Source organism: Coregonus clupeaformis, unplaced genomic scaffold (genome assembly GCF_020615455.1).
Source record: "Coregonus clupeaformis isolate EN_2021a unplaced genomic scaffold, ASM2061545v1 scaf0246, whole genome shotgun sequence".
Taxonomy (NCBI): domain Eukaryota; kingdom Metazoa; phylum Chordata; class Actinopteri; order Salmoniformes; family Salmonidae; genus Coregonus; species Coregonus clupeaformis.
Window position 1 is genome coordinate 479963 of NW_025533701.1, and position 24446 is coordinate 504408.

General features: G+C 41.8%; 1 protein-coding gene across 1 annotated transcript; it reads right to left on the reverse strand.

Moving 5' to 3' along the window:
• Positions 1-14499: 14499 nt before the first annotated feature.
• Positions 14500-24435, reverse strand: LOC123484254. The gene is made up of 10 exons (XM_045214380.1): positions 24093-24435; positions 23287-23412; positions 18353-18508; positions 17641-17736; positions 17353-17530; positions 17185-17213; positions 15984-16142; positions 15751-15895; positions 15573-15601; positions 14500-14977 (listed from the first exon to the last, which is right to left on the reverse strand). Exons 2-10 carry the CDS (start codon positions 23368-23370, stop codon positions 14819-14821), a joined length of 1035 nt encoding a protein of 344 aa, XP_045070315.1. The 5' UTR covers positions 23371-23412; positions 24093-24435; the 3' UTR covers positions 14500-14818.
• Between the last annotated feature and the right edge of the window lie 11 nt (positions 24436-24446).

A 24446-nucleotide genomic window follows, 5' to 3' on the forward strand; every position in this document is an offset into this window, starting at 1 on the left:
CGTCTCGTGTCTGAGCCATTGAATTGCGACTCCACTTTGTCTCTATATTGATGTTTTGCCAGTTTAATTGCCTTGTGGAGTGAGTAGCTACACTGTTTGTATTCTGCCATATTCCCAGTCACCTTGCCATGGTTGAATGCGGTGGTTCGCGCTTTCAGATTGGCGTGAATGCTGACATCTATCCACGGTTTCTGGTTAGGGTAAGTTTTAATAGTCACAGTGGGCACAACATCGGAACATATCCCAGTCCGCGTGATCAAAACAATCTTGACGCGTGGATTCCGATTGGTCAGACCAGCATTGACTAGTCCTTAGCACGGGTATTTCCTGTTTTAGTTTCTGCCTATAGGAAGGGAGGAGCAAAATGGAGTCGTGGTCAGATTTGCCGAAAGGAGGGCGGGGGAGGGCCTTATAACCATCCCGGAAGTTCGAATAGCAATGGTCGAGGATTTTGGCAGCGCGAGTACAACAATCGATATGTTGATAGAAGTTCGGCAGCCTAGTCCTCAAATTTGCTTTGTTAAAATCCCTGGCTACAATAAATGCGGTCTCAGGATATGTGGTTTCCAGTTTGCATAAAGTCCAGTGAAGTTCTTTGAGGGCTGTCGTGGTATCGGCTTGAGGGGGGATATACACGGCCGTGACTATAACCGAAGAAAATTATCTTGGGAGATAATACGGTCGGCATTTGATTGTGAGATATTCTAGGTCGGGTGAACAAAAGGACTCGAGTTCCTGTATGTTACTACATGTTACTACAATTACACCATGAGTCGTTAATCATGAAACACACACCTCCGCCCTTCTGCTTCCCGGAGAGATATTTATTCCTGTCTGCGCGATGAACTGAGAACCCCTCTGGCTGGACCGATTTCGACAGAGTATCCCAAGAGAGCCATGTTTCCGTGAAACAAAGTATGTTACAGGCCTTGATGTCTCTCTGGAAAGAAATCCTTGCCCGGAGTTTGTCGATCTTGTTAACCAAAGACTGAACATTAGCGAGTAGTATACTTGGAAGCGGTGGGTGGTGTGCGCACCTCCTAAGTCGAACCAGCAGGCCGCTCCGAGTACCTCTCCTCCACCGGCGATGTTTTGGGTCAGCCGCTGGAATCAGTTCAGTTGCCCTGGGGAGAGCAAACAAAGGATCTACTTCGGGAAAGTCGTATTCCTGGTCTTAATGCTGGTGAGTTACCGCCGCTCTGATATCAAATAGTTTTCCCCGGCTGTATGTAATGATACAAAACACTTTCTGAGCTAATAATGTAAAAAATAATAAATAAAAAAACAAAATACTGCAAAGTTTCCTAAGAGCTAGTCGCGAGGACGCCATCTTCGTCGGCGCCAGTACAATCAGAGGAATACCTATGTAAGAATGCTGTTCATTGACTATAGCTCAGCCTTCAACACCATAGTACCCTCCAAGCTCATTATTAAGCACGGGGCCCTGGGTCTGAACTCCGCCCTGTGCAACTGGGTCCTGGACTTCCTGACGGGCCGCCCCCCAGGTGGTGAAGGTAGGAAACAACACCTCCACATCGCTGATCCTCAACACAGCAGCCCCACAAGGGTGCGTGCTCAGCCCCCTCCTGTACTCCCTGTTCACCCTTGACTGTGTGGCAACGCAGGCCTCCAACTCAATCCTCAAGTTTGCAGATGACACAACAGTAGTAGGCCTGATTACCAACAATGGCGAGACAGCCTACAGGGAGGAGGTGAGGGCCCTGGCGGAGTGGTGCCAGGAAAATAACCTCTCCCTCAACAAAACGAAGGAGCTGATCGTGGACTTCAAGAAACAGCAGAGGGAGCACGCCCCTATCCACATTGACGGGACCGCAGTGGAGAACGTGTAAAGATTCAAGTTCCTCGGCGTACACATCACTGACAATCTGAAATGGTCCACCCACACAGACAGTGTGGTCAACCTCAGGTGGCTGAAAAAATGTGGCTTGGCCCCTAAGACCCTAACAAACTTTTACAGATGCACAATTGAGAGCATCCTGTCGGGCTGTATCACCGCCTGGTATGGGAACTGCACCGCCCGCAACCGCAGGGCTCTCCAGAGGGTGGTGCGGTCTGCCCAACGCATCACCGGGAGCACACTGCCTGCCCTTCCGAAGTCACAGGAAGGCCAAAAAGATCATCAAGTACATCAACCACCAGAGCCACGGCCTGTTCACCCCTCTACCATCCAGAAGGCGAGGTCAGTACAGGTGCATCAAAGCTGGGACCGAGAGACTTCGATCTCAAGGCCATCAGACTGTTAAATAGCCATCACTAGCCGGCTACCACCCGGTTACTCAATCCTGCACCTTAGAGTAATTATTTTACTCTGTTATGCAACACATGGTAAATACACTATATATAGAAAAGTATGTGGACACCCCTTCAAATTGTGGATTTGGCTATTTCAGCCACACCCATTGTATAAAATCGAGCACACAGAGGCTGCTGCCCCATGTACATAGACATGGAATCACTGGTGACTTTAATAATGGAACACTAGTCACTTTAATAATGTTTACATACTGCTTTACTCATTTCATATGTATATACTGTATTATATTCTCCTGTATTTTAGTCATTGCCATTCCGACTTTGCTCGTCCTAATATTTATATATTTCTTAATTCCATTCTTTTACTTTTAGATTTGTGTGTATTGTTGTGAATTATTAGATACTCCTGCACTGTTGGAGCTAGGAACACAAGCATTCTGCTACACCTGCAATAACATCTGTGAGGTATTGAAAAATATTCTGCTAAAGTTTCGAGTTATCTAAACTGATGTAGAATTGCATCAAATGCATATATAAAAGGCCACATTTTTCCTGGACCCTAGGCTACAAAAAAAAATCCACCTATGCAGTGGCGGAAAAAGTACCCAATTATTATACTTGAGTAAAAGTAAAGATCCCTTCATAGAAAATGACTCAAGTAAAAGTCACCCAGTAAAATACTACTTGAGTAAAAGTCTAAAAGTATTTGGTTTTAAATATACTTAAGTATCAAAAGTAAAAGTATAAATAATTGTAAATTACATATTAAGCAAACCAGATATTTTTTTATGGATAGCCAGGGGAACACTCCAACACTCAGACATTATTTACAAACGAAGCATTTGTGTTTAGTGAGTCCGCCAAATCAGAGGCAGTAGAGATGACCAGGGATGTTCTCTTGATGTGTGCGTGAATTGGACCATTTTCCTGTCCTGCTAAGCATTCGAAATGTAACGAGTACTTTTGGGTGTCAGGGAAACTGTATGTGTCGTGCTCTAGACAATGAAGACTGAAGTACTATTACTTTTAGCTTTATATCTGAAGCATGGTAAGAATTAACACCGTGCATGCAGGCACACTTCAAATTGCAAGAGCGCTCATTTACATATCCCCTTGACCGTCAACCTCAAGAGTGATACTGATTGGCTGTTAAACACAAGGGCGTTATGGACTATCATTAAAGGCGAATAGCTCCATATATTACAGTATTTAGTAAAAAGTACATTATTTTCTTTACGAATGTAGTGAAGTAAAAGTAGTCCAAAATATAAATAGTAAAGTACAGATACCCCCAAAAACTACTTAAGTAGTACTTTCAAGTATTTTTACCAAAGTACTTTACACCACTGCCCATGTGTGCAACTTCTGCAAGCGCCTATGCTCTATGCCAGTACACAAAAGCCATGATACTGCATGTGTTCCGGTACCTCAGAGCCCCCAGGTCAGACCCTCCTCTCGGGCTCACTTTTTGTTCCGGCACCTTCAAATGTACAAATTAAGCATTACCTACTACACATACATATGGCTGTGTTCGAATACTCATACTAACCGCACTAACCGTACCATTTGTGACGTACATTTAGTATATAGTATGCTTATTGGTCATAGTATGGATATAGTTAGTATGCCAAAAGTTCCTGGATGTCGTACTGACGTTAGCTAACTCCGTTCCGTACATATGTGGGCAACCGCAGCATTCAAACGAGGCTGCAATGAAAACTAATGGGACGGCATCAAAATCCGGGGTGTGAACAAAATTTCGATTCAGCATTGATTGACATGGTAATGGTCCGATAGTATTGGATAAAAGTTGAAAAAACTGATCCCGCTGACGCTGTACATTAAAGTGTGACATGTCACCACATAACGTACGGCACGCATTATTCAACTAATTCTGTGCCTTACAGCCTCTTTCCACCCGGTGTAGTGATTCTCTCACAGATTAAAAACAAGAAATGATCAATGGTGAGTGTAAAGTTAATTACTCGTGAGTTCATCAATAGTTAATTCAATACATTTTTCGCATAATCACTGCGAGCCATCATGACTCTCAAAAACCGTGACACCCACAGTTTAATTGTGAAGATAAATTTAGCGCTGCCCTAAAAACCCTATTCAAATTAGGCACAAACCTTCAAAAAGGTATGTAATGAGACATTATGTAAACTCTTTATAGTGTTTTATTTACATTTTAGAGGTGATAAATTGGACAAATCGGGTGAAAAAATCCAGTTCCCCACAAGACATATCTCCCCTTTTCACTATGACGCAGTAGCTTTTGCGCCAGTTTTAAAAAGACTCTGCGGATTGCTTTCTTCAATCACGCAGAGACGGGCAGCGTGAAGGTCTCGTCATTGATTTTGCTGGAAAGGGGAGAAATTGTGCTTTACAATGGTATTCATTACAGTTGACCTGGAAGTATTACGTTTTTGGGGCGCTAAAATAAGGTCAAATGTACAGAACAGCGGGATGTACAAAAGTGCGTTATACAATGGACACTATTTCCGTTATTTTAGGGCCCATAATGCAATTCGATGGGAAATGGGCGTGGATTCACATCGTTTTCAGATTTGGAGAAAATGCCGGAAAATATGCAGCCAAAGTCCAAGAGCGGATACAAATTCATTGCTTTAACGAATTATGACAAATGTTAAAATGTTGAGCAATGTAATAAAGTAATGACTTTTCAAATAAGTTACCTTACACGTTATGTTAGCTGACAATTTGTTAGCTACGCTATCCCTATGAACCACATTGCATATCATTACAGCAGTATGTACCGGTAATGGTATGATAGTTAGCTAGATTACCTAAGGTTAGTTGGCTACTAATACATCGAACTTGCCAGTATATTAACTATATGCTATCTAACTAACTACCCAACGTTTACTGATTATTCCCGTCATTCTTAGCTAAGTGGTATATTCTTTGTGCTTTCGTATCTGGGTCATTCTACAGATTCGGTGCCTTTTGTGATTGAGGAGGATGAAACAATGAACATTAAAATCTTAAGCTTTTTTTTATTTGATGTGACAAAGTAATGTGTGTACTTGATAGAAAATACCTTTTCCCATCTCAATGTAGAGTATTAAGTTATTATTCTGTATTATTTTCTCAAACAAGTCCCAATTTAATTCAACCCCGTCACAGTCATTTTGTTATTCAACTATTCATTTTTCCAATAAGCTTGAGATCAGCTTCTGGCATAATCTCACAGTTTAGATGTCCCTTGTAAATAATGGCATATTGTAATTAAAGAGAAAATCAAGAAAAACTGACCAGCACCATCCTTTCCAGTTTACGATGAAGAAATTTCTAATCTAACTCCACATTTTCGCAAGAAATGTGCAAGAATGCTGCGTAATTCCTGACAAAATTGAAATAGCCTTATTTACCCTGATTTAATACACACAATAAAAACACTATTGATGTTATATTTTGTGTATTTAATACAAAAATGTAAAAAAATAATCTCGTAACAGGGATGAATGCACCGCAACAGGGTTGAAAATCATGTAACAGGGTTGAGTGAAAAGCATCACGTGTCATATGTTTTATCTTTTGAGATCACTAACATGTTGCCATTTTTTAAACATTTTAAACATTTTTAAACCTACTGTCAACATAGCTTTTAAAATCTAAAGAATCTAGATGAAAGCTAGACAGAGTAAAACACATTAATGAACTAATAACAGTAAAAACATTTCATTGATTTCATAAAAATATCCATCTGATAATGGCAGGAGTCTGTTTGAACATTGAGCAAACATCTTAACATTGATAACCTATATAGGTCACATGTTGCCATTTTTTAACATTTTAAACTACTGTCAACATAGCTTTTAAAGTTTAAACAATCAAGATGAAATCTAGACAGATTAAAACACATTAATAAACTAACAACAGTTACAACATTTTCATTGATTTCATAGAAATATCCAGAGTAATGGCAGGAATGTCTGTGTTGTTTGAATGTTTGAACATTAAGCAAACATCTTAACATTAATAACCTATAGGTAAGCCGACAGTTTGTTCACCATTTTTACTGAGAGAGCCTAGCCCACACTTCCTTCTGTATTTCCATGTGCCTAGAAGTCACCGGTTTAGGGGGATCAATGTGTTCCAAGATGTCCTCAAATGGATACCACAGGATATCATCAAGAAGTGGCCAGAAGTACCTATTTGGTCCAGCACAGCACATGCATTTGACCTGCACATGGGATTCATCTTTGGCTAGAATTATTCCGGGCTAGAAATCGTCATCATATTTGGCCACGCACCATTTCCCGCATATGTCTGGATTTGCCCAATCAACCTCCCTCTGTGACACGACTGATGTAACTTTAGGGGTAAATGTGAAATGTTGTGTATTGAAACACTGGCATTCCAGTTTCTTGTTGTGGACTGTGCACATACAGCTTACATCACGGTAGGCAATTTGCCTTGCAGCCACACAAACAACTTGGTGGATCCGCATTGTGGATGGAACTACTGGCAAATTGGCTGGCATACCTTGGACGGCTTTCGATGGCCTCGTCTTCAATGAAGTAAAGCTTGATGGCAGTGTTGTTCTCCTCTAAGACCCTGTACAGAGTATGAGCATTTGGGATGTCACATCCTTGACTTATCAGCCTGTCTGCGGTTCTTTTTAGGGTTGCACCAACACCATCTGGTGCTCCCTTCCCATGTCCAGGAGAATTACCTGACCACCGGCGCGCAGATATCCCTCACCTTCCTCTCTATGTGTGTTTCCTTTCTGCTGCTGTTTTTTCCATTGTTGAATCTGAAATTGTAGGTCAAGGTCAAGTCAATGACCTGCTTACTCTTCAAGACTAAATATTGTATCCTTTTAATCACTATGTAGTAAAATGAACATGAACTTGCAGATAATACTCCTAAATATGTCAATGTATATAGGAGAGAGAACAAATTAATTGTCACTTTTTTAAAGTTATTATTTTCAAAAATTCCTCGTACTTTTAGTTGATACTGTAAAACCGTAAACAACAAACATTCAACAAGAAAATATGATTGGTATTAAGCAATATACATTAAATATTGCTAAGATTTAACAGCTATTCAACCCTGTAACAGCCATTCAACCCCGTAACATTGAAAAATGTGATGGGGTTGAATGTGACAGGGTTGAAGATTTTGTGCTAATCTGTTGCTAATTCGGGATGCTAGCAGCTAGCAGTGTGCCACATGGCCTTATTCAACAAAATACATTGTTATACTTCATAGCTATAAAAACAATTCTTGGTAAAATCTTAACTATGAATCCCCCCAACAGAGTTGAATACCTGAGATTGACAAAGCCCATATGTGCTTAAAAAACATGAAATATTTATAAAAAGTGAGAGAGCAGCTTACCACTTGTCACACCAGGCTTCTCTGAAGACTTGTATGATGTCACTTCCTCATAAATGATGTCCACAGGATCAAACCATTATTTAATTGTGAGTGGGGGTATTGTTGCGTTACGGGGTTGAAAGAAATACAAGGACAGGGGTAAAAGCCTGAATTTCTCAGAAAATAAAATGTCTTATGCTGAGAAAATGGATTATGCATAATAAGGGGGCATATACAATTAATTTAACAAAAAAAAAGCATTATTATTTAACACTGTGTACTCAAAATGAGTCACGCCATTTGCATGATGGTCAATAGGGACAGGCGAAATTCTTAATACTCCTAAGAAAAGCAAACATATAAGTATTGAAATTCATCTCTGTTTAAAATCATATTCTCTACTCCATATTAAAAACATGTAAAACTTTGAAATGTTGTAATTTAAGTGTAGTTTGATAAATGTTCTGACAAGTTATAACACTAGTACATCTTGGGACACTGACAATACTGAAATGTCACCGAATCTGTAGAATGACCCATCTACTCCGATTTCAGAGCGCTCTGCTCTGAGTGTACCAGAGCCCAGACTAACTGATGAATTTACGAAGGCTCGACACCCGTTGAATATTGCCGCTGTCAGTAAACGTCGGCAAAAAAGCGTAATTAAATTGTTGCCAGCAGCAGTTAGTCACCAACGCTCTGGGTAACATGAAAACTGCCTAACCAGCTCTAATAGGGCGAGTAAAATGGCCAGAGTGAGGTGTTCTCTCATTAGTGTCTGGAAGTAGCTAGCCAGTTAGATTGACTGCTGTTGTAAATCAGAACGCTCGAATCAAACCTACTCCTCGGCCAGAGCGGGACGCTCTGAATTTACAAACGGATATTCTGACAACGCTCTGAATTTACTAACGCCAGAGCGCACTCTGAGACTCCAGATTGAATTTAAGAAAACACCCGAAATCGTAAAATGTCTAGCTAGTAATTTGTTATGCTAGCAAGAGGTTGCATAGAAACAGCATCAACTTCCGTAGACAGGCGAAGCGCTAGTACGCTCAACTGAAAGATCCTGCATTAACCTAGCTCCTCCCCTTCATTTACATTTACGTCATTTAGCAGACGCTCTTATCCAGAGCGATTTACAGTTAGTGCATACATTATTATTATTATTTTTTTTTTTTTTTCATACTGGCCCCCCATGGGAATCGAACCCACAACCCTGGCGTTGCAAACGCCATGCTCTACCAACTGAGCTACCTCCCTGCTGGCCATTCCCTCCCCTACCCTGGATGACGCTGGGCCAATTGTGCGCCGCCCCATTGGTCTCCCGGTTGCGGCCGGCTACAGCAGAGCCTGGATTCTAACCAGGATCTCTAGTGGCACAGCTAGCACTGCGATGCAGTGCCTTAGACCACTGCGCCACTCGGGAACACAATCTACACTGATTGAAGTGGATTTAACAAGTGACATCAATAAGGGATCATAGCTTTCACCTGGTCCGTCTGTCATGGAAAGAGCAGGTGTCCTTCATGTTTTGTACAGTGTATATGTTCAATGGGTAAATAGTCACAAACTCTGAATTGCCAAATGATTAGTATTTATTAGTAAAAAGAGGTAGTAGGACAAAGGCTGGGCACAGCACATAATGTTTTGGTTTTACAAGCCGTTATCGATTGTTAGAAAAGCCTTACCTTGTCTCCGAAATCTTTCTCGTCTTGCTGCAGTGAGCTCGTGTTTAGCGATATTTTACTTTTACTTTCACTTATACTTCCGTGTATAAAAACATTTTGGGCGAATTCAGCCACATGCAACGGTTTTGAACGTTCATATAGCGATACCATGTCTCACTCTATCATATGGAATAGCGTCGGCTCTAAGCTACTCATATCGACAACGTTTGGCTACTGAACGTGGTGTTGTTGTAGTAGCAGCTAAAACTGGGCGTTTTGGTTTTGAAAACGAATGCAAACAGAGAAGAAAGGAGAGAGAGAGGAGAGTAGAATAGATGAGAGAACAGAGGAAAGCGAGAGCAAAACTGTACCTGCCAGGGTTGACTTCATACGTCCATAGCGTAGCACAACGTTTTGCAACGAAAACAAGCGTTTCTCAGGTTAGTCCCTCCCCGTTTTGCCCGTTTATTTCCGTTTCGTTCTTAATGAATACACCCCAGTTTCGTTCCGGAATGTGAGCGAACGTCCCGGTGAGCGTCGAGCAAGTCTTTCACTGGTAACTTGCGCATGAAACAGATTTATTTGAGAAAGCATTGTTTATTATGATTTGAAAAACAAAATAAATGAATTGGAAAATGATGTAATTACATAATAACATTAAGATTTGGCCTAATTAAGACAACACACAGGCTATGTGTAGGGTAACTGTCTTAAGTATTTAGAAAAATGCACCCTTCCTCTATGAGAGATCACTGTTCCAGCCTCTCCAACCTAGGGTGTGTTCTAAATTCACTCTGGAGTGCCAAAGTCCAAAGTGAGCTCAGAGTGCGCTCTTTGCGTTCGTAAATTCAGAGCGTCAGTACAGATTCCACCAGACCAGTCATGTCAGATCAGTGCATTGTAGAAGGATGGATAGCCTAGCTACCCATTGACATCGCTCCGGCCAACTTACATTTCTTCTCCAAAGTGAGTTTGGATTTGACACCCTCCCTGACGATTTCTAGAACGCAAACTAATTCTGACTGTTGGGATTGGTCCCAGAAACTGGTGGGTTGGGCCAGAACCGGCCTACATGTTGACATGATCAACTTTGATACTCTAATTGGTTAGATTTGTTCGAGATGATCCAATCGCTGATTACTTATTTTGTACGACACCCCTCATTTTGAAGTCCTGACAACAAGCTAGCCACACCCACATCAGATGCTTATCAGAACTGCAACAGTCGTTTACTATCGTTTCCCTAAAATAAAAAATGTTTACAAAAGAAACAAAGAAAAAGGAAGAAAGATAGAACGATAAAGAAAGTATGAATGATGTGGCGAGGAGGAGACCCACAGTTAGATTACCCAGAATTCCACTGGTCCTCCAGGAAGACATGCTGATGTCATCGTAACACTCCTCTTCTCCCTCTCTCCTCTACTCTCCTCCCATCTACTCCCTCTCTCCTCTCCTTTCCCCTACTCTCCTCCCTCCTCCCTCTCATCTCTACTCATCTCTCATCCTACATATTTTCTCATCACTTTCTCTCTTCACGTCTCTCATCTACTCTCCTTCCTCCTCTCCTCTCTACTTTCTTCTCTGTTTGCATTAGTTTTCTAAACCAAAGCGCCCAATTGCATGGACCAGTCCAGAAACAACCCCTAGCCTAGCTCCAAGACACTTCTCTCCTAACACCTAGCCCGTAGACACTAGGAGCATTGTACACACTTATCCAATCCCTTTAGATCTACACTAGTGTCTAAAATGATGTCTGGCCCACTAGGGGAGGGGAAGGAGTGCATCCCAAATGGCACCTTATTCCCTACTGGTCCAAAGTAGTGCACTGGAAAGGGAATAGTGCGCCCTTTGGGACTTATTCCAAGGGGATGTGGTTAGAGCTTGTTTTTGGACTGAGTTCCACATTGGGCCTTCCTCTAAAACGATTTGTCACAAAACCCCAACTTAACAGAAATCCCTACTAGACACAGTAATTAGTACAATACATTTTGACATTTTAGTCATTTAGCAGACGCTCTTATCCAGAGCGACTTACATGAGCAATTAGGGTTAAGTGCCTTGCTCAAGGGCACATCAACAGATTTTTCACCTAGTCGGCTCGGGGATTAGAACCAGCGACCTTTCGGTTACTGGCACAACGCTCTTAACCACTAAGCTACCTGCCGCCCCCGATACAAATACAAACGTTATGAAAAATGAACCAGGGTTGTTATCTTCTCCTCATTCCTCCTTTTCTATATAAAATGTCAGACTGTGTGTTCCAAATGGCACCCTATTCCCTTTATAGTGCACTACTTTAGACTAGGGCCCTACGGTGGGTTGGACACCCCTGCGATCTACATTTACATTTTAGTCATTTAGCAGACGCTCTTATCCAGAGCGACTTACAGTTAGTGCAAACATTATTTTATTTTTTTCATACCCCCCGTGGGAATCAAACCCACAACCCTGGCGTTGCAAATGCCATGCTCTACCAACTGAGCTACATCCCTGCCGGCCATTCCCTCCCCTACCCTAGACGACACTTGGCCAATTGTGCGCCGCCCCATGGGTCTCCCGGTCGCGGCCGGCTACGACAGAGCGGGAGAACCCACACGCCATCTTCTTGTCTTCTGGGGGTATGAGAGCCAGAGCTGCTGCTCTCCTATAGGCCCTGGTCAAAAGTGCAACCCTGGTCCTGGAGAGCTGCAGGCATGTTTTTGATTTAACAGACCTGGAAGACCACTGAACTGATCAATTAGCTCAGTTGGTCAGGTGTGGTGCCTAGTTGGAGCAGAATCCTGCAGTACCTGCAGCACTCCAGGAATGGGGTTGCCTACCCTGACATAGGGAATAGGGTGCCTTTTCAGATGCACTTGGCTAGAGGGTGCTTCGACAAATCTTATTTTCTTCAATATGATATTTCTGATGGATATTTCCCATAATAGTATTACTGATATTATTATTATGATGATCAGGCAGATCTTGGCCCTATTTATACCTGGTGTTACCTGTGTCCCGTGTCCTGATCTTGTGCATATTCAATGCGTGCCTAACTACCTCCAGAGGTTGGCAGGAAGATCTGATCACAATCAGATCACAATGTGTCTTTTAATCATCTACACCTGTCTGAAAAGGTCAGAAAGTGGACAAGATCAGGACAAAGGACGCATGTTAGAACCAGGTATAAACGGGGCTCATGACACTGGTTGAAGAGAACAGGAAGGATAGACAGTGGAACCGATGTACAATATCATTATCAACAAACGCAAACAAGCATTTCAGTGGTTCGCACATATAAACAGAAGATACTATCATTATAACTCACGATATCCCCGTCCCCCCATGCATACCTACTACTATTGTAGTCTTGAGTTCTTATATATTAAATACATAAATGCTACATTCTCTTAGTTCTTATTCAATGATATAATGGCAAACAAACATATGTCACTGGGTTACATCCCAAATAGCATCCTATTCACTTTATAGTGCACTACTTTTGACCAGGGCCCTGGTCAAAAGTAGTGCACTATAAAGGGAATAGGGTGTTATTTGGGATGCTGCGCTCTGTGTTCTAGCTGCTGAACGTTTCTTTACAGTTAAATTAGGGTTGCAAAATAACTAACAAACATTTTTGTCAAGTCATTTAGCCTAATTAATGACTGATCAGGTTACATGCATTGGATTCCCAAGCTTCTGGAGAGCCACAGTATTGGTTGCTGCAGCCCTTCTCTCTGGTTGTGACTAGACGGAGTACAGCTACGACCAGAAGTTACTTTTCGTAGCAGGTCAGGAGACCAATTTAGCTCACCCTAACCCTTTCCTAATATTAACCTAATCCTTTTAACCTGCTGCGTAAGTTCTCCTAACCTGCTACGAAAAAGTCACTTCCGGTCGAAGCTGTATTCCACCTAGTCAGAACCCTCCTCTCTGGTCGTCACTAGTTACCACAGTTACAAAGTCATCATTATGGCTAAACCCCTCCTATTTCTACCATTTCTCTTTTTAAAATCTCATTTTAACCCTAACCTTAACCACACTGCTAAGCATATGCCTAACTCTAACCTTAAATGAAGACCAAAAAGCACATTTTTGTTTTCATGAATTTTTCCGATTTTGATATTGCCCATTTTGACTTCCTTTCTGAGCTGACTTCCCATGATGTCACACCTGAGGAGGCCAATCAGATGACGCATTAAGTTTTTGTTATTTTTGGGGGGTCTTGTTGATGAACAATGTGTGCCTTTTTGGGAACGTCCTGAATTGTAGTGGGGTGTATATTTAAGCAATAAGGCCTGAGGAGGTGTGGTATATGGCCAATATACCATGGCTAAGGGCTGTTCTTATGCACGACGCAACGCAGAGTGCCTGGACACAGCCCTTTGCCGTGGTATATTTGCCATATATCACAAACCCAGAGATGCCTTATTGCTATTATAAACTGGTTACCAACGTAATTAGAGCAGTAAAAATAAATGTTTTGTCATACCCGTGGTATACGGTCTGATATACCATGGCTATCAGCCAATCAGCATTCAGGGCTTGACCCACCCAGTTTATAATATAACTTGCAGGGTAGATAAACATGATATTGCTTCCCTTCAGTGATTTGTGGAGATGAAAACTAGGTTACAAATGTTATGTTTCCTGTGGCAGTTGTCAATCATGGATATATTATTTTGTATTATTCATTATATTCAATAACCTATTAAAATATCATAGTAATTCTTTGAATATTGTAGTTGATGATACAAAACCATTTTTATTTTCATGTCAAGACAACTGTAAAGACAACTACATTTTTTGCTTGAACTTCCCACATTAATCCCATTTCCACTGTTGCAATATCAGAGGGCATCATTTGACCGTGAATCATTTGACCATGAATCATTTGACCATGAATCATTTGGGCATGAATCATTTGGCCATTAATAATTTGACTCTATTATGCAACACATGGTAAATATATTAGCATCAGGTTTAAGGGGAGAGAGTCAGTATAGTGCAATAAGCCAAAGTAAACATAGTTCAAATCAAATCAAATCACATTTTATTGGCCACATGCGCCGAATACAACAGGTGCAGACATTACAGTGAAATGCTTACTTACAGCCCTTAACCAACAGTGCATTTATTTTTAACAAAAATGTAAACATAAAAAAAAAAAAAAAAGTGTTGAGAAAAAAAGAGCAGAAGTAAAATAAAATAACAGTAGGGAGGCTATATATACAGGGGGGTACCGGTGCAGAGTCAATGTGCGGGGGCACCGGCTAGTTGAGCAGAGATTATAACAATAGAGAAACCATTAAATAGCAAAGCAATACATTCCTATTGACCAGCAATGGAGGCAAATCTCTACTCTAAGACTGAAATTAAGAATGGACAGTCTTAGACAAGAGGACATTTATGAACAGGGGGATATAAATGTTTGTTTTATAATGTTCTAGATGGGTTGTTAGAAACATAATCCGTAGAGTATCAGCTTTAGTCTACTCTCAGCAACTCTCTGTATAATGGGTTTTGAGGATGTGGCATCTCTACACCTAATGGCTGAAGACGTGGTCTTCAAATATAGCATGCTCCATTCCATCACAGATGAGGGTGCAGAAGGGGCACACTCTGTGGCTGTCCTCGTGTAGCTCCAGCTCATCCTGGGTGATGCCAGGGAACCACTCATGGCAGTGACGACACTCCAAGGACAACTATGGGACATGCACAGGTCTTAAGTGGTAATATCAGATAGATGGATATAGTTAACTATAGTGTAGCACAGAAATGATTGTGCATAAAGCATTATGAAACCAATCCTTCGATCCCAAATTACTAGTGTATGTTGTTGGAAACATATAAACTGCCTTTACACCATGTATACCAGGGATGGCAAACTCATTCCACTGACGGCCGAGTGTCTGCGGGCTTTTGGTTTTTCCTTTCAGTTAAGACCTAGACAACCAGGTAAGGGGAGTTCCTTACTAATCAGTGACCTTAATTCATCAATCAAGGGAGGAGCGAAAACCAGCAGACACTCGGCCCTCCGTGGAATGAGTTTGACACGTGATGTATATCATGGCTGCCAAACTCCAGTCTTCGAGGGCTGAGTGGCTGCAGGTTTTCACTCCTCCCTTGTACTTGATTGATCAATTAAGGTCACTAATTAGTAAGGAACTCCCCTCACCTGGTTGTCTAGGTCTTAATTGGACACTAATTGAAAGGAAATAACAAAACCAGGAGACACACAGCCCTCCAGGATGTGAGTTTGACACCCCTGATTTATACCATAGGAATGACTCTACATACCTCTTCCTCCTCAGAGTTTGGAGCAGTGTCTGCAAACAGAATCATATGTCAGTCATAATTGAACATGTTTTGTTATTTTTCAAGAAGGCGTGTCCATGAGGCACAAGTGGCATTCAGGAATATTTAGGTGAGGGAATATTTAGGTGAGGCTTTCCAACAGCTGGAGAATTGGGATTACCTGGGGTCTCATAGTGGTCCCCAGAGGGGAGACAGTCAGATAGTACATCTTGCTGCTGCTCCTCAGTGGGGGTGGGGTCAGTTGGAGAGCCATACGGGCTGGGATGCTCCATGGACACTGGAGCAGCCTGGAGGGCAGCAAACGCCTATAAATATAATCAGCAGAGTATCAGCTTTAGTCTACTCTCAGCAACTCTCTGTATAATGGGTTGTGAGGGTGTGGCATCTCTACACCTCTTGGCTGAAGACGTGGTCTTCAAATATAGTCAGCTCCATTCCGTTACAGATGAGGGTACAGAAGGGGCGCACTCTATGGCTGTCCTCGTGTAGCTCCAGCTCATCCTGGGTGATGCCAGGGAACCACTCGTGGCAGTGACGACACTCCAAGGACAACTATGGGACAGGCACAGGTCTGAAGTGGTAATAATATCAGAGTCACCATTGGCCTCATGGTGAAATCCCTGAGCTGTTTCCTTCCTCTCCGGTAACTGAGTTAGAAAGGATGCCTGTATCTTTGTAGTGACTGGGTGTATTGATACACCATCCAAAGCCTAACTTCACCATGCTCAAAGGGATATTCAATGTCTGTTTTTTGTTTTTTTTACCCATGTACCAATACAGTAGGTGCCCTTCTTTGCAAGGCATTGAAAAACCTCCCTGGTGTTTGTGGTCAAGCCTGTGTTTGAAATTCACTGCTCGACTGAGGGACCTTACAGATAATTGTATGTGTGGGGTACAGAGATGAGGTAGTCATTGAAAAATCATGTTAAACACTATTATTGCACACAGAGTGAGTCCATGCAACTTATTATCTGACTTGTTAATCACAATTTTACTCCTTAACTTATTTAGGCTTGCCATAACAAAGGGGTTGAATACTTATTGACTGAAAACATTTCAGCTTTTCATTTTTAACTAACTTTATGAAGGCAATGTAAGTGGTAACATCAGATAGACTGGACAGAGTTAACTATAGTGTAGCACAGACATGATTGTGCATAAAGCATTATGAAACCAATCCTTCGATCCCAAGTCACTAGTGTATGTTGTTGGAAACATATAAACTGCCTTTACACCATGTATACCAGGGTTCCCCAATAGGCTGGCTGTGATTTTTCAGATCCCCTAAAAAACATCTAAGACTGTAAAAGAAGGAAATCAGCTGAAAGTGATTTTAATTTAGGAAATCTGTTCCCAAGTATTCCCACGCTTAAATAAATAGATGTGTGATCGTATCCCAATGTAATCAAGGTTTGAAATTATTCTGTTTTTGTCAAATACTATATCTGTTTGGGATTCTTGAGGTCAATTTGCAGTGTACAAATTATTTATAACTATGTTCCGGCTTCCCGACAATCCGCTCAAAGAAAAATCGGCCCAAGGCTTTATGTAATTGGGGACCTCTGATTTATACCATAGGAATGACTCTACATACCTCTTCCTCCTCGGAGTTTGGAGCAGTGTCTGCAAACAGAATCATATGTCAGTCATAATTGAACATGTTTTGTTATAAGAAGGCGTGTCCATGAGGCACAAGTGCCGTTCATTTCTCATTCAGGAATATTTAGGTGAGGCTTTCCAACAGCTGGAGAATTGGGATTACCTGGGGTCTCATAGTGGTCCCCAGAGGGGAGACAGTCAGATAGTACATCTTGCTGCTGCTCCTCAGTGGGGGTGGGGTCAGTTGGAGAGCCATAAGGGCTGGGATGCTCCATGGACACTGGAGCAGCCTGGAGGGCAGCAAACTCCTTGCGAAGTCTCTCAATATCTCTTTTTAGATCCTGACGGAATACAGTGGAAACCCCCCAAGGTAAGAAAACTTCCCTAACTTTATTGTAAAAAAAGTATCATTTAATGACTAGTAAATAGTAGCAATATTCACAGCAATCACCTGGTTTTCTCTGGACAACTCCTCATTTTCTACTTTAGCCATCTCTGCGATGTTTTCTTTCTCCTCAATGATTCTGCGTAACTCTAAAAGTTGCATCTGAGAGGAGAGAACAGGCAACTTGTGATCAGCCAAGAGAATAAGGTTAGTGTGTTGTCTATTCATTTACAGGTGGACTAACTTCACAGAACAAACAACATATTAGTAAGCAAAAATCATATCCCTGTCGGTGGATCGGAAAATTCAATAGAGTCGAAGATATCCTTAAAGCACCTCTAGTTTAGGCGCAGCGGTCAAAGGCGCTGCATCGCAGTGCTAGAGGCGTTACTACAGACCCGGGTTCATTCCCAGGCTGTGCCACAACCGGCCGTGGCCAGGAGTCCCATAGGATGGCGCACAATTGGCCCAGCGTCATCCGGGTTAGGGGAGAGTTTGGCCAGGGGGGCTTTACTTGGCTCATCACGCTCTAGCGACTCCTTGTGGCGGGTCAGGTGCCTGCAGGCTGACCCCGGCACATTGGTGAGGCTAGCTTCCGGGATAAGCTGGCGGGTGTTAAGGAGCGCGGTTAGGTGGGTCATGTTTCGGAGGACGCATGACTCCACCTTCGCCTCTCCCAAGCCTGTTGGTGAGTTGCAGCGATGAGACAAGATTGAAATTGGGGAGAAAAAGGGGGTAAAATACAACAACATTTATTTATTTTATAAAATAAATGCACCTCTAGTTTGCTGCTCTTCTGCTTCGTCTGAGCAGACGTCATGGAAGTGCTCTCCATGCGCTCATTGACCTCCTCCAGTTCCCTTTCGGCTTTCTCTGCACGTCTGCGGGTATTGTTGGAAGCCTGCCGCTCCTGGTGCAACTGTGTCCGAGCCTCCTGCAGATTTCATGAATTTTTCTCACATCAAAGAATGTACTCTGACGCTGAATGAATTGGATCAACATATTTCATATTTCTCAGAAATGGTGCTCAGAGATTGCAGTGATTTGTCACAAGAAATAGCAAGTTAGACACATGACAAGGAAGCAGAGAAAGTGGAATAAAGAGTAGAAGTATTGATGATATACAGTACATACAGCTGGCACATGTTTTGACACTATATTCACCAAATATTTTTCATGAATAGATGTCAGAGTCTGCAGCCATTCATGGAAAGAAACAGTTAAAAACAAGACAAGGAGAGAGAGAAAGTTGAAAGCATTGATGGTATTCAGCTGTATTGTGTATAGCCTACAGCTGTCAGATTATATACTTTTTTTTACTACTACTGATAATTAGTTGTAGTAGTACTGTTTTTTTTTTGGGAGTCCCAAATGGGAAATTGGTTTGTGACCGCTACCGCCTGTCCTCTGTGATTCATCAACTGATTTAGAATCCTGGCTAAGTTCTTGCTCTCTAGAACTCTGTTGCTCCAGTTTGCTCTCTAGCTGTATCAGTTTCTCTTTGGATTCCTACAGGAACAATACAATTCATCCCTCTCTCACACTGATTAGGGACTGTTGGAAGAAACGACTTGCAAGCAAGCCTCGAGGTGGTCAACCCCTTGCTGATGTTCCTTCTGGGCACTTTTCAAAGTCTCATGTTGGTCTTTCAGTTGCTCCAACTCCATGAGCACCTCTTGTTTCTCCCTTTCACTTTGCTTCACCTGTTCCTAGATTCAGAAAGGCTCAAATCAAGTCCATAACCTGTACTAATGTGTTTGGATACACCTACTCATTCAAGGGTTTTTCTTTATTTTTACTATTTTCTACATTGTAGAATAATAGTGAAGACATCAAAAATATGAAATAACACATATGGAATCATGTAGTAACCAGAAAAGTGTTAAACAAATCAAAATATACTTTATATTTTAGATTCTTCAAATAGCCACCCTTTGCCTTGATGACAGCTTTGCACACTCTTGGCATTCTCTCAACCAGCTTCACCTGGAATGCTTTTCCAACAGTCTTGAAGGAGTTCCCACATATGCTTAGCACTTGTTGGCTGCTTTTCTTTCACTCTGCCGTCCGACTCATCCCAAACCATCTCAATTGGGTTGAGGTAGGGGGATTGTGGAGGCCAGGTCATCTGATGCAGCACTCCATCACTCTCCTTCTTGGTAAAATAGCCCTTACACAGCCTGGAGGTGTGTTGGGTCATTGTCCTGTTGAAAAACAAATGATAGTCCCACTAAGCCCAAACCAGATGGGATGGCGTATCGCTGCAGAATGCTGTGGTAGCCATGCTGGTTAAGTGTGCCTTGAATTCTAAATAAATCACAGACAGTGTCACCAGCAAAGCACCCCCACACCATAACACCTCATCCTCCATTCTTTACGGTGGGAAATACACATGCGGAGATTATCCGTTCACCCACACCGCGTCTCACAAAGACACGGCAGTTGGAAACAAAAATCTCAAATTTGGACTCTAGACCAAAGGACAAATTTCCAACGGTCTAATGTCAATTTCTCATGTTTCTTGGCCCAAGTAGGTCTCTTCTTATTATTGGTGTCCTTTAGTAGTGGTTTATTTGCAGCAATTCGACCATGAAGGCCTGATTCACACTGTCCCCTCTGAACAGTTGATGTTGAGAAGTGTCTGTGACTTGAACTCTGTGAAGCATTTATTTTGGCTGCAATTTCTGAGGCTGGTAACTCTAATGAACGTATATCCTCTGCAGCAGAGGTAACTCTGTAACTCTTACATTCCTGTGGTGGTCCTCATGAGAGACAGTTTCATCATAGCGCTTGATGGTTTTTGCGACTGCACTTGAAGAAACTTTCAAAGTTCTTTACATTTTCTGTATTGACTGACCTTCATGTCTTAAAGTAATGTGGTCCTCTGTAGCTCAATTGGTAGAGCATGGCGCTTGTAATGCCAGGGTAGTGGGTTCGATCCCCGGGACCACCCATATGTAAAAATGTATGCACACATGACTGTAAGTCGCTTTGGATAAAAGAGTCTGCTAAATGGCATATTATTAATGATGGACTGTAGTTTCTCTTTGCTTATTTGAGCTGTTCTTGCCATAATATGGACATGGTATTTTACCAAATAGGGCTATCTTCTGTATACCCCCCCACACCCCCCACCTTGTCACAACACAACTGATTGGCTCAAACGCATTAAGAAGGAAATAAACTTTTAAGAAGGCACACCTGTTAATTGAAATGCATTCCAGGTGACTACCTCATGAAGCTGGTTGAGAGAATACCAAGAGTGTGCAAAGCCGTCATCAAGGCAAAGGGTGGCTATTTGAAGAATCTGAAATATAAAATATATTTTGATTTGTTTAACACTTTTTTTGGTTACTAAATGATTCCATAAGTGTTATTTCATATTTTTTATGTCTTCACTATTATTCTACAATGTAAAAAATAGTTAAAATAAAGAAAAACCCTTGAATGAGTAGATGTGTCCAGACTGGTAGTGTATATAAAACATACAGTCGTGGTCAAAAGTTTTGAGAACGACACAAGTATTGGTCTTCACAAAATTTGCTGCTTCAGTGTTTTTAGATATTTTTGTCAGATGTTGCTATGGTATACTGAGGTATAATTTCAAGCATTCCATAAGTGTCAAAGGCTTTTATTGACAATTACAAGTTTATGCAAAGAGTCAATATTTGCAGTGTTGACCCTTCTTTTTCAAGACCTCTGTAATCCGCCCTGGCATGCTGTCAATTAACTTCTGGGCCATATCCTGACTGATGGCAGCCCATTCTTGCATAATCAATGCTTGGAGTTCGTCAGAATTTGTGGGTTTTTGTTCGTCCACCCGCCTCTTGAGGATTGACCACAATCTGGGGAGTTTCCTGGCTATGGACCCAAAATGTCGATGTTTTGTTCCCCGATCCACTTAGTTATCACTTTTGCCTTATGGCAAGGTGCTCCATCATGCTGGAAAAGGCATTGTTCGTCACCAAAATGTTATTGAATGGTTGGGAGAAGTTGCTCTCGGAGGATGTGTTGGTACCATTCTTTATTCATGTCTGTGTTCTTAGGCGAAATTGTGAGTTAGCCCACTCCCTTGGCTGAGAAGCAACCCCACACATGAATGGTCTCAGGATGCTTTACTGTTGGCATGACACAGGACTGATGGTAGCGCTCACCTTGTCTTCTCTGGACAAGCTTTTTTCCAGATGCCCCAAACAATCGGAAAGGGGATTCATCAGATAAAATGACTTTACCCCAGTCCTCAGCAGTCCAATCCCTGTACCTTTTGCAGAATAACTGTCTGTCCCTGATGTTTTTCCTGGAGAGAAGTGGCTTCCTCGCTGCCCTTCTTGACACCAGGCCATCCTCCAAAGTCTTCGCCTCACTGTGCGTGTAGATGCACTCACACCTGCCTGCTGCCATTCCTGAGCAAGCTCTGCACTGGTGGTGCCCTGATCCCGCAGCTGAATCAACTTTAGGAGACGGTCCTGGCACTTGCTGGACTTTCTTGGGCGCCCTGAAGCTTTCTTAACAACAATTGAACCTCTCTCCTTGAAGTTCTTGATGATCCGATAAATGGTTGATTTAGGTGCAATCTTACTAGCAGCAATATCCTTGCCTGTGAAGCCCTTTTTGTGCAAAGCAATGATGACGGCACGTGTTTCCTTGCAGGTAACCATGGTTAACAGAGGAAGAACAATGATTTCAAGCACCACCCTCCTTTTAAAGCTTCCAGTCTGTTATTCTAACTCAATCAGCATGACAGAGTGATCTCCAGCCTTGCCCTCGTCAACACTCTCACCTGTGTTAATGAGAGAATCACTGATGTCAGCTGGTCCTTTTGTGGCAGGGCTGAAATGCAGTGGAAATGTTTTTTTGGGATGAAGTTCATTTTCATGGCAAAGAGGGACTTTGCACTTAATTGCAATTCATCTGATCACTCTTCATAACATTCTGGAGTATATGCAAATTGCCATCATAAAAACTGAGGCAGCAGACTTTGTGAAAATTAATATTTGTGTCATTCTCAAAACTTTTGACCACGACTGTACATTCTTATTTCCATTCTGACACATGACTAGGGTCTAGAAAGGCAGCCTGGTCTGATAGACTAGATGTAACATAGACACTGAAATTAGTATGATATATTACGACAAGACAGATGGATACTTAAGGCAAAAAAGTAAAGTAGGGTCATTGGTCAGGTTGGGCATATAACGCAAACGTCTAGCAACGTCTAGCAACCCAAAGGTTGTGAGTTCGAATTTCATCACAGACAACTTTAACATTTTAGCTAATTAGCAACGTTTCAACAACTTACTACTTTTTAGTGACTTTGCAGCTAACCCTTCCCCTAACCTTAAACCTTTTAGCTAACCCTTCCCCTAACCTTAACCCTTTAACCTAACTCCTAAACTTAACCCTAACCTTAACCCTAACCCCTAGCCTAGCTAACATTAGCCAGCTAGCTAATGTTAGCCACCTAGCTATAATTTTAGCAAATTTGTAACATATTGTACGTTTCGCAAATTCGTAACATATTGTCATTTTTGCTAATGCGTAACATATAATACGAATTGTAATTCATAACATATCAAATGAATACATACCATGCAAAATGTAACATATCATACTAACTGAAATGTTTCAGATTTACATACAGAACAATACGAAAGTATCTGAGACAAGGTTGAGAAAGGAGCTGCTGTTGGAACAAACAACTTGAAAACGAACCTTGAGACGATCAATCTCTCGCTGTTGCTTCTTCAGGACACTTCTCAGAGTCTCATTTTGCTCTTTCAGTTGCTCCAACTCCATGACCAGCTCTTGTTTCTCCCTCTCACTTTACTCTACCTGCTCCTAGATTCAGAAATGCACATCATGTCATGTAGATAACCTCTCCTATGGATAATTTGAGCTAATATGTTCTTGTGAGGAACATCATCACCTTGACCAGCTACTAAGCAATCCAAACAGAGAGTGCTGCATTTTAAAGGTATTTCAAGCATGGTCTTCAAAACACAATCTTTGTTTTTTTAGATATTGTGGATTTTATTGTTCCTGCGTTGTGATGACCAAGAGGTCGCTTTCCAGGTTGTAGTCTGTGCTTTGTTCCCCTGGTGTTTTAAAGCAGAAGGGGGTGCTAGCTCCTCTCACTTTGCCATTGATATCAACACAGCAGAGCTGATAGAACTCTGCAGAATCCCTTGTATTCTATCAGGAATACAATATCATTGTCAGTGTAATCCCTAGCATAATATTGATCACTTAAATATCAAATGAAAATTTCATTTATATTATTTGTGTATAAAATCAAAACGTTTAACATGGGCCTACTGGTACCATCAAGAAGGTGTAACATATACTGAGCACAATGATTCATATCAAAGTTAATGTCAGTTGAAACATTTGTTCACAAAAAATACTGTTTTCACATATTAGTGTTATTTAACAGTTTAACACTGTCAATCATAGGAATTCATGGTTTGGGGTGGATTTTCCCTTTAGGTTTCTTGAAAAGAGTGCAGTCTTTTTCATACCTACAAGTTATCTTCAGTAACCTTCATGACCTCGATGACTTTGATTCTCTTTGGGTCATAGACACAGTCGTCCTCCTGGTTACACAGTACCATGCCAACATTAGGAGGAACCCAGGCAGTGTCAAAGCCATGCACAGTGTGCCATGTCTTCTGCATGGGGTGACCCTGCTTGTCTATGATCTTAACCTTCCCTACATCCACTCTGACTTTTAGTACTCTTTTCTCAGAGTCGGGAACATCAAGAAGGTATTTAACATAAACACCAGCTCCAAGCATTCTATCTGCACTTGATGGTTTGAAGCCATCCCTCTTAATCAACTCTGCGCCCTCTTTTGAGCAGCCATGAAACATCAC

What these genes read in the sequence shown, in the direction of transcription:
- LOC123484254 (XM_045214380.1), bottom strand. Translation starts at nt 23,370, where the DNA reads ATGGAGTTGGAGCAACTGAAAGAGCAAAATGAGACTCTGAGAAGTGTC. An exon ending in ACCACGTCTTCAGCCAAGAG is followed by an intron (nt 15,896 to 15,983) that starts GTGTAGAGATGC and finishes TTATATTTATAG; the next exon opens with GCGTTTGCTGCCCTCCAGGC. An exon ending in CAAACTCTGAGGAGGAAGAG is followed by an intron (nt 14,978 to 15,572) that starts GTATGTAGAGTC and finishes CATGTCCCATAG; the next exon opens with TTGTCCTTGGAGTGTCGTCA.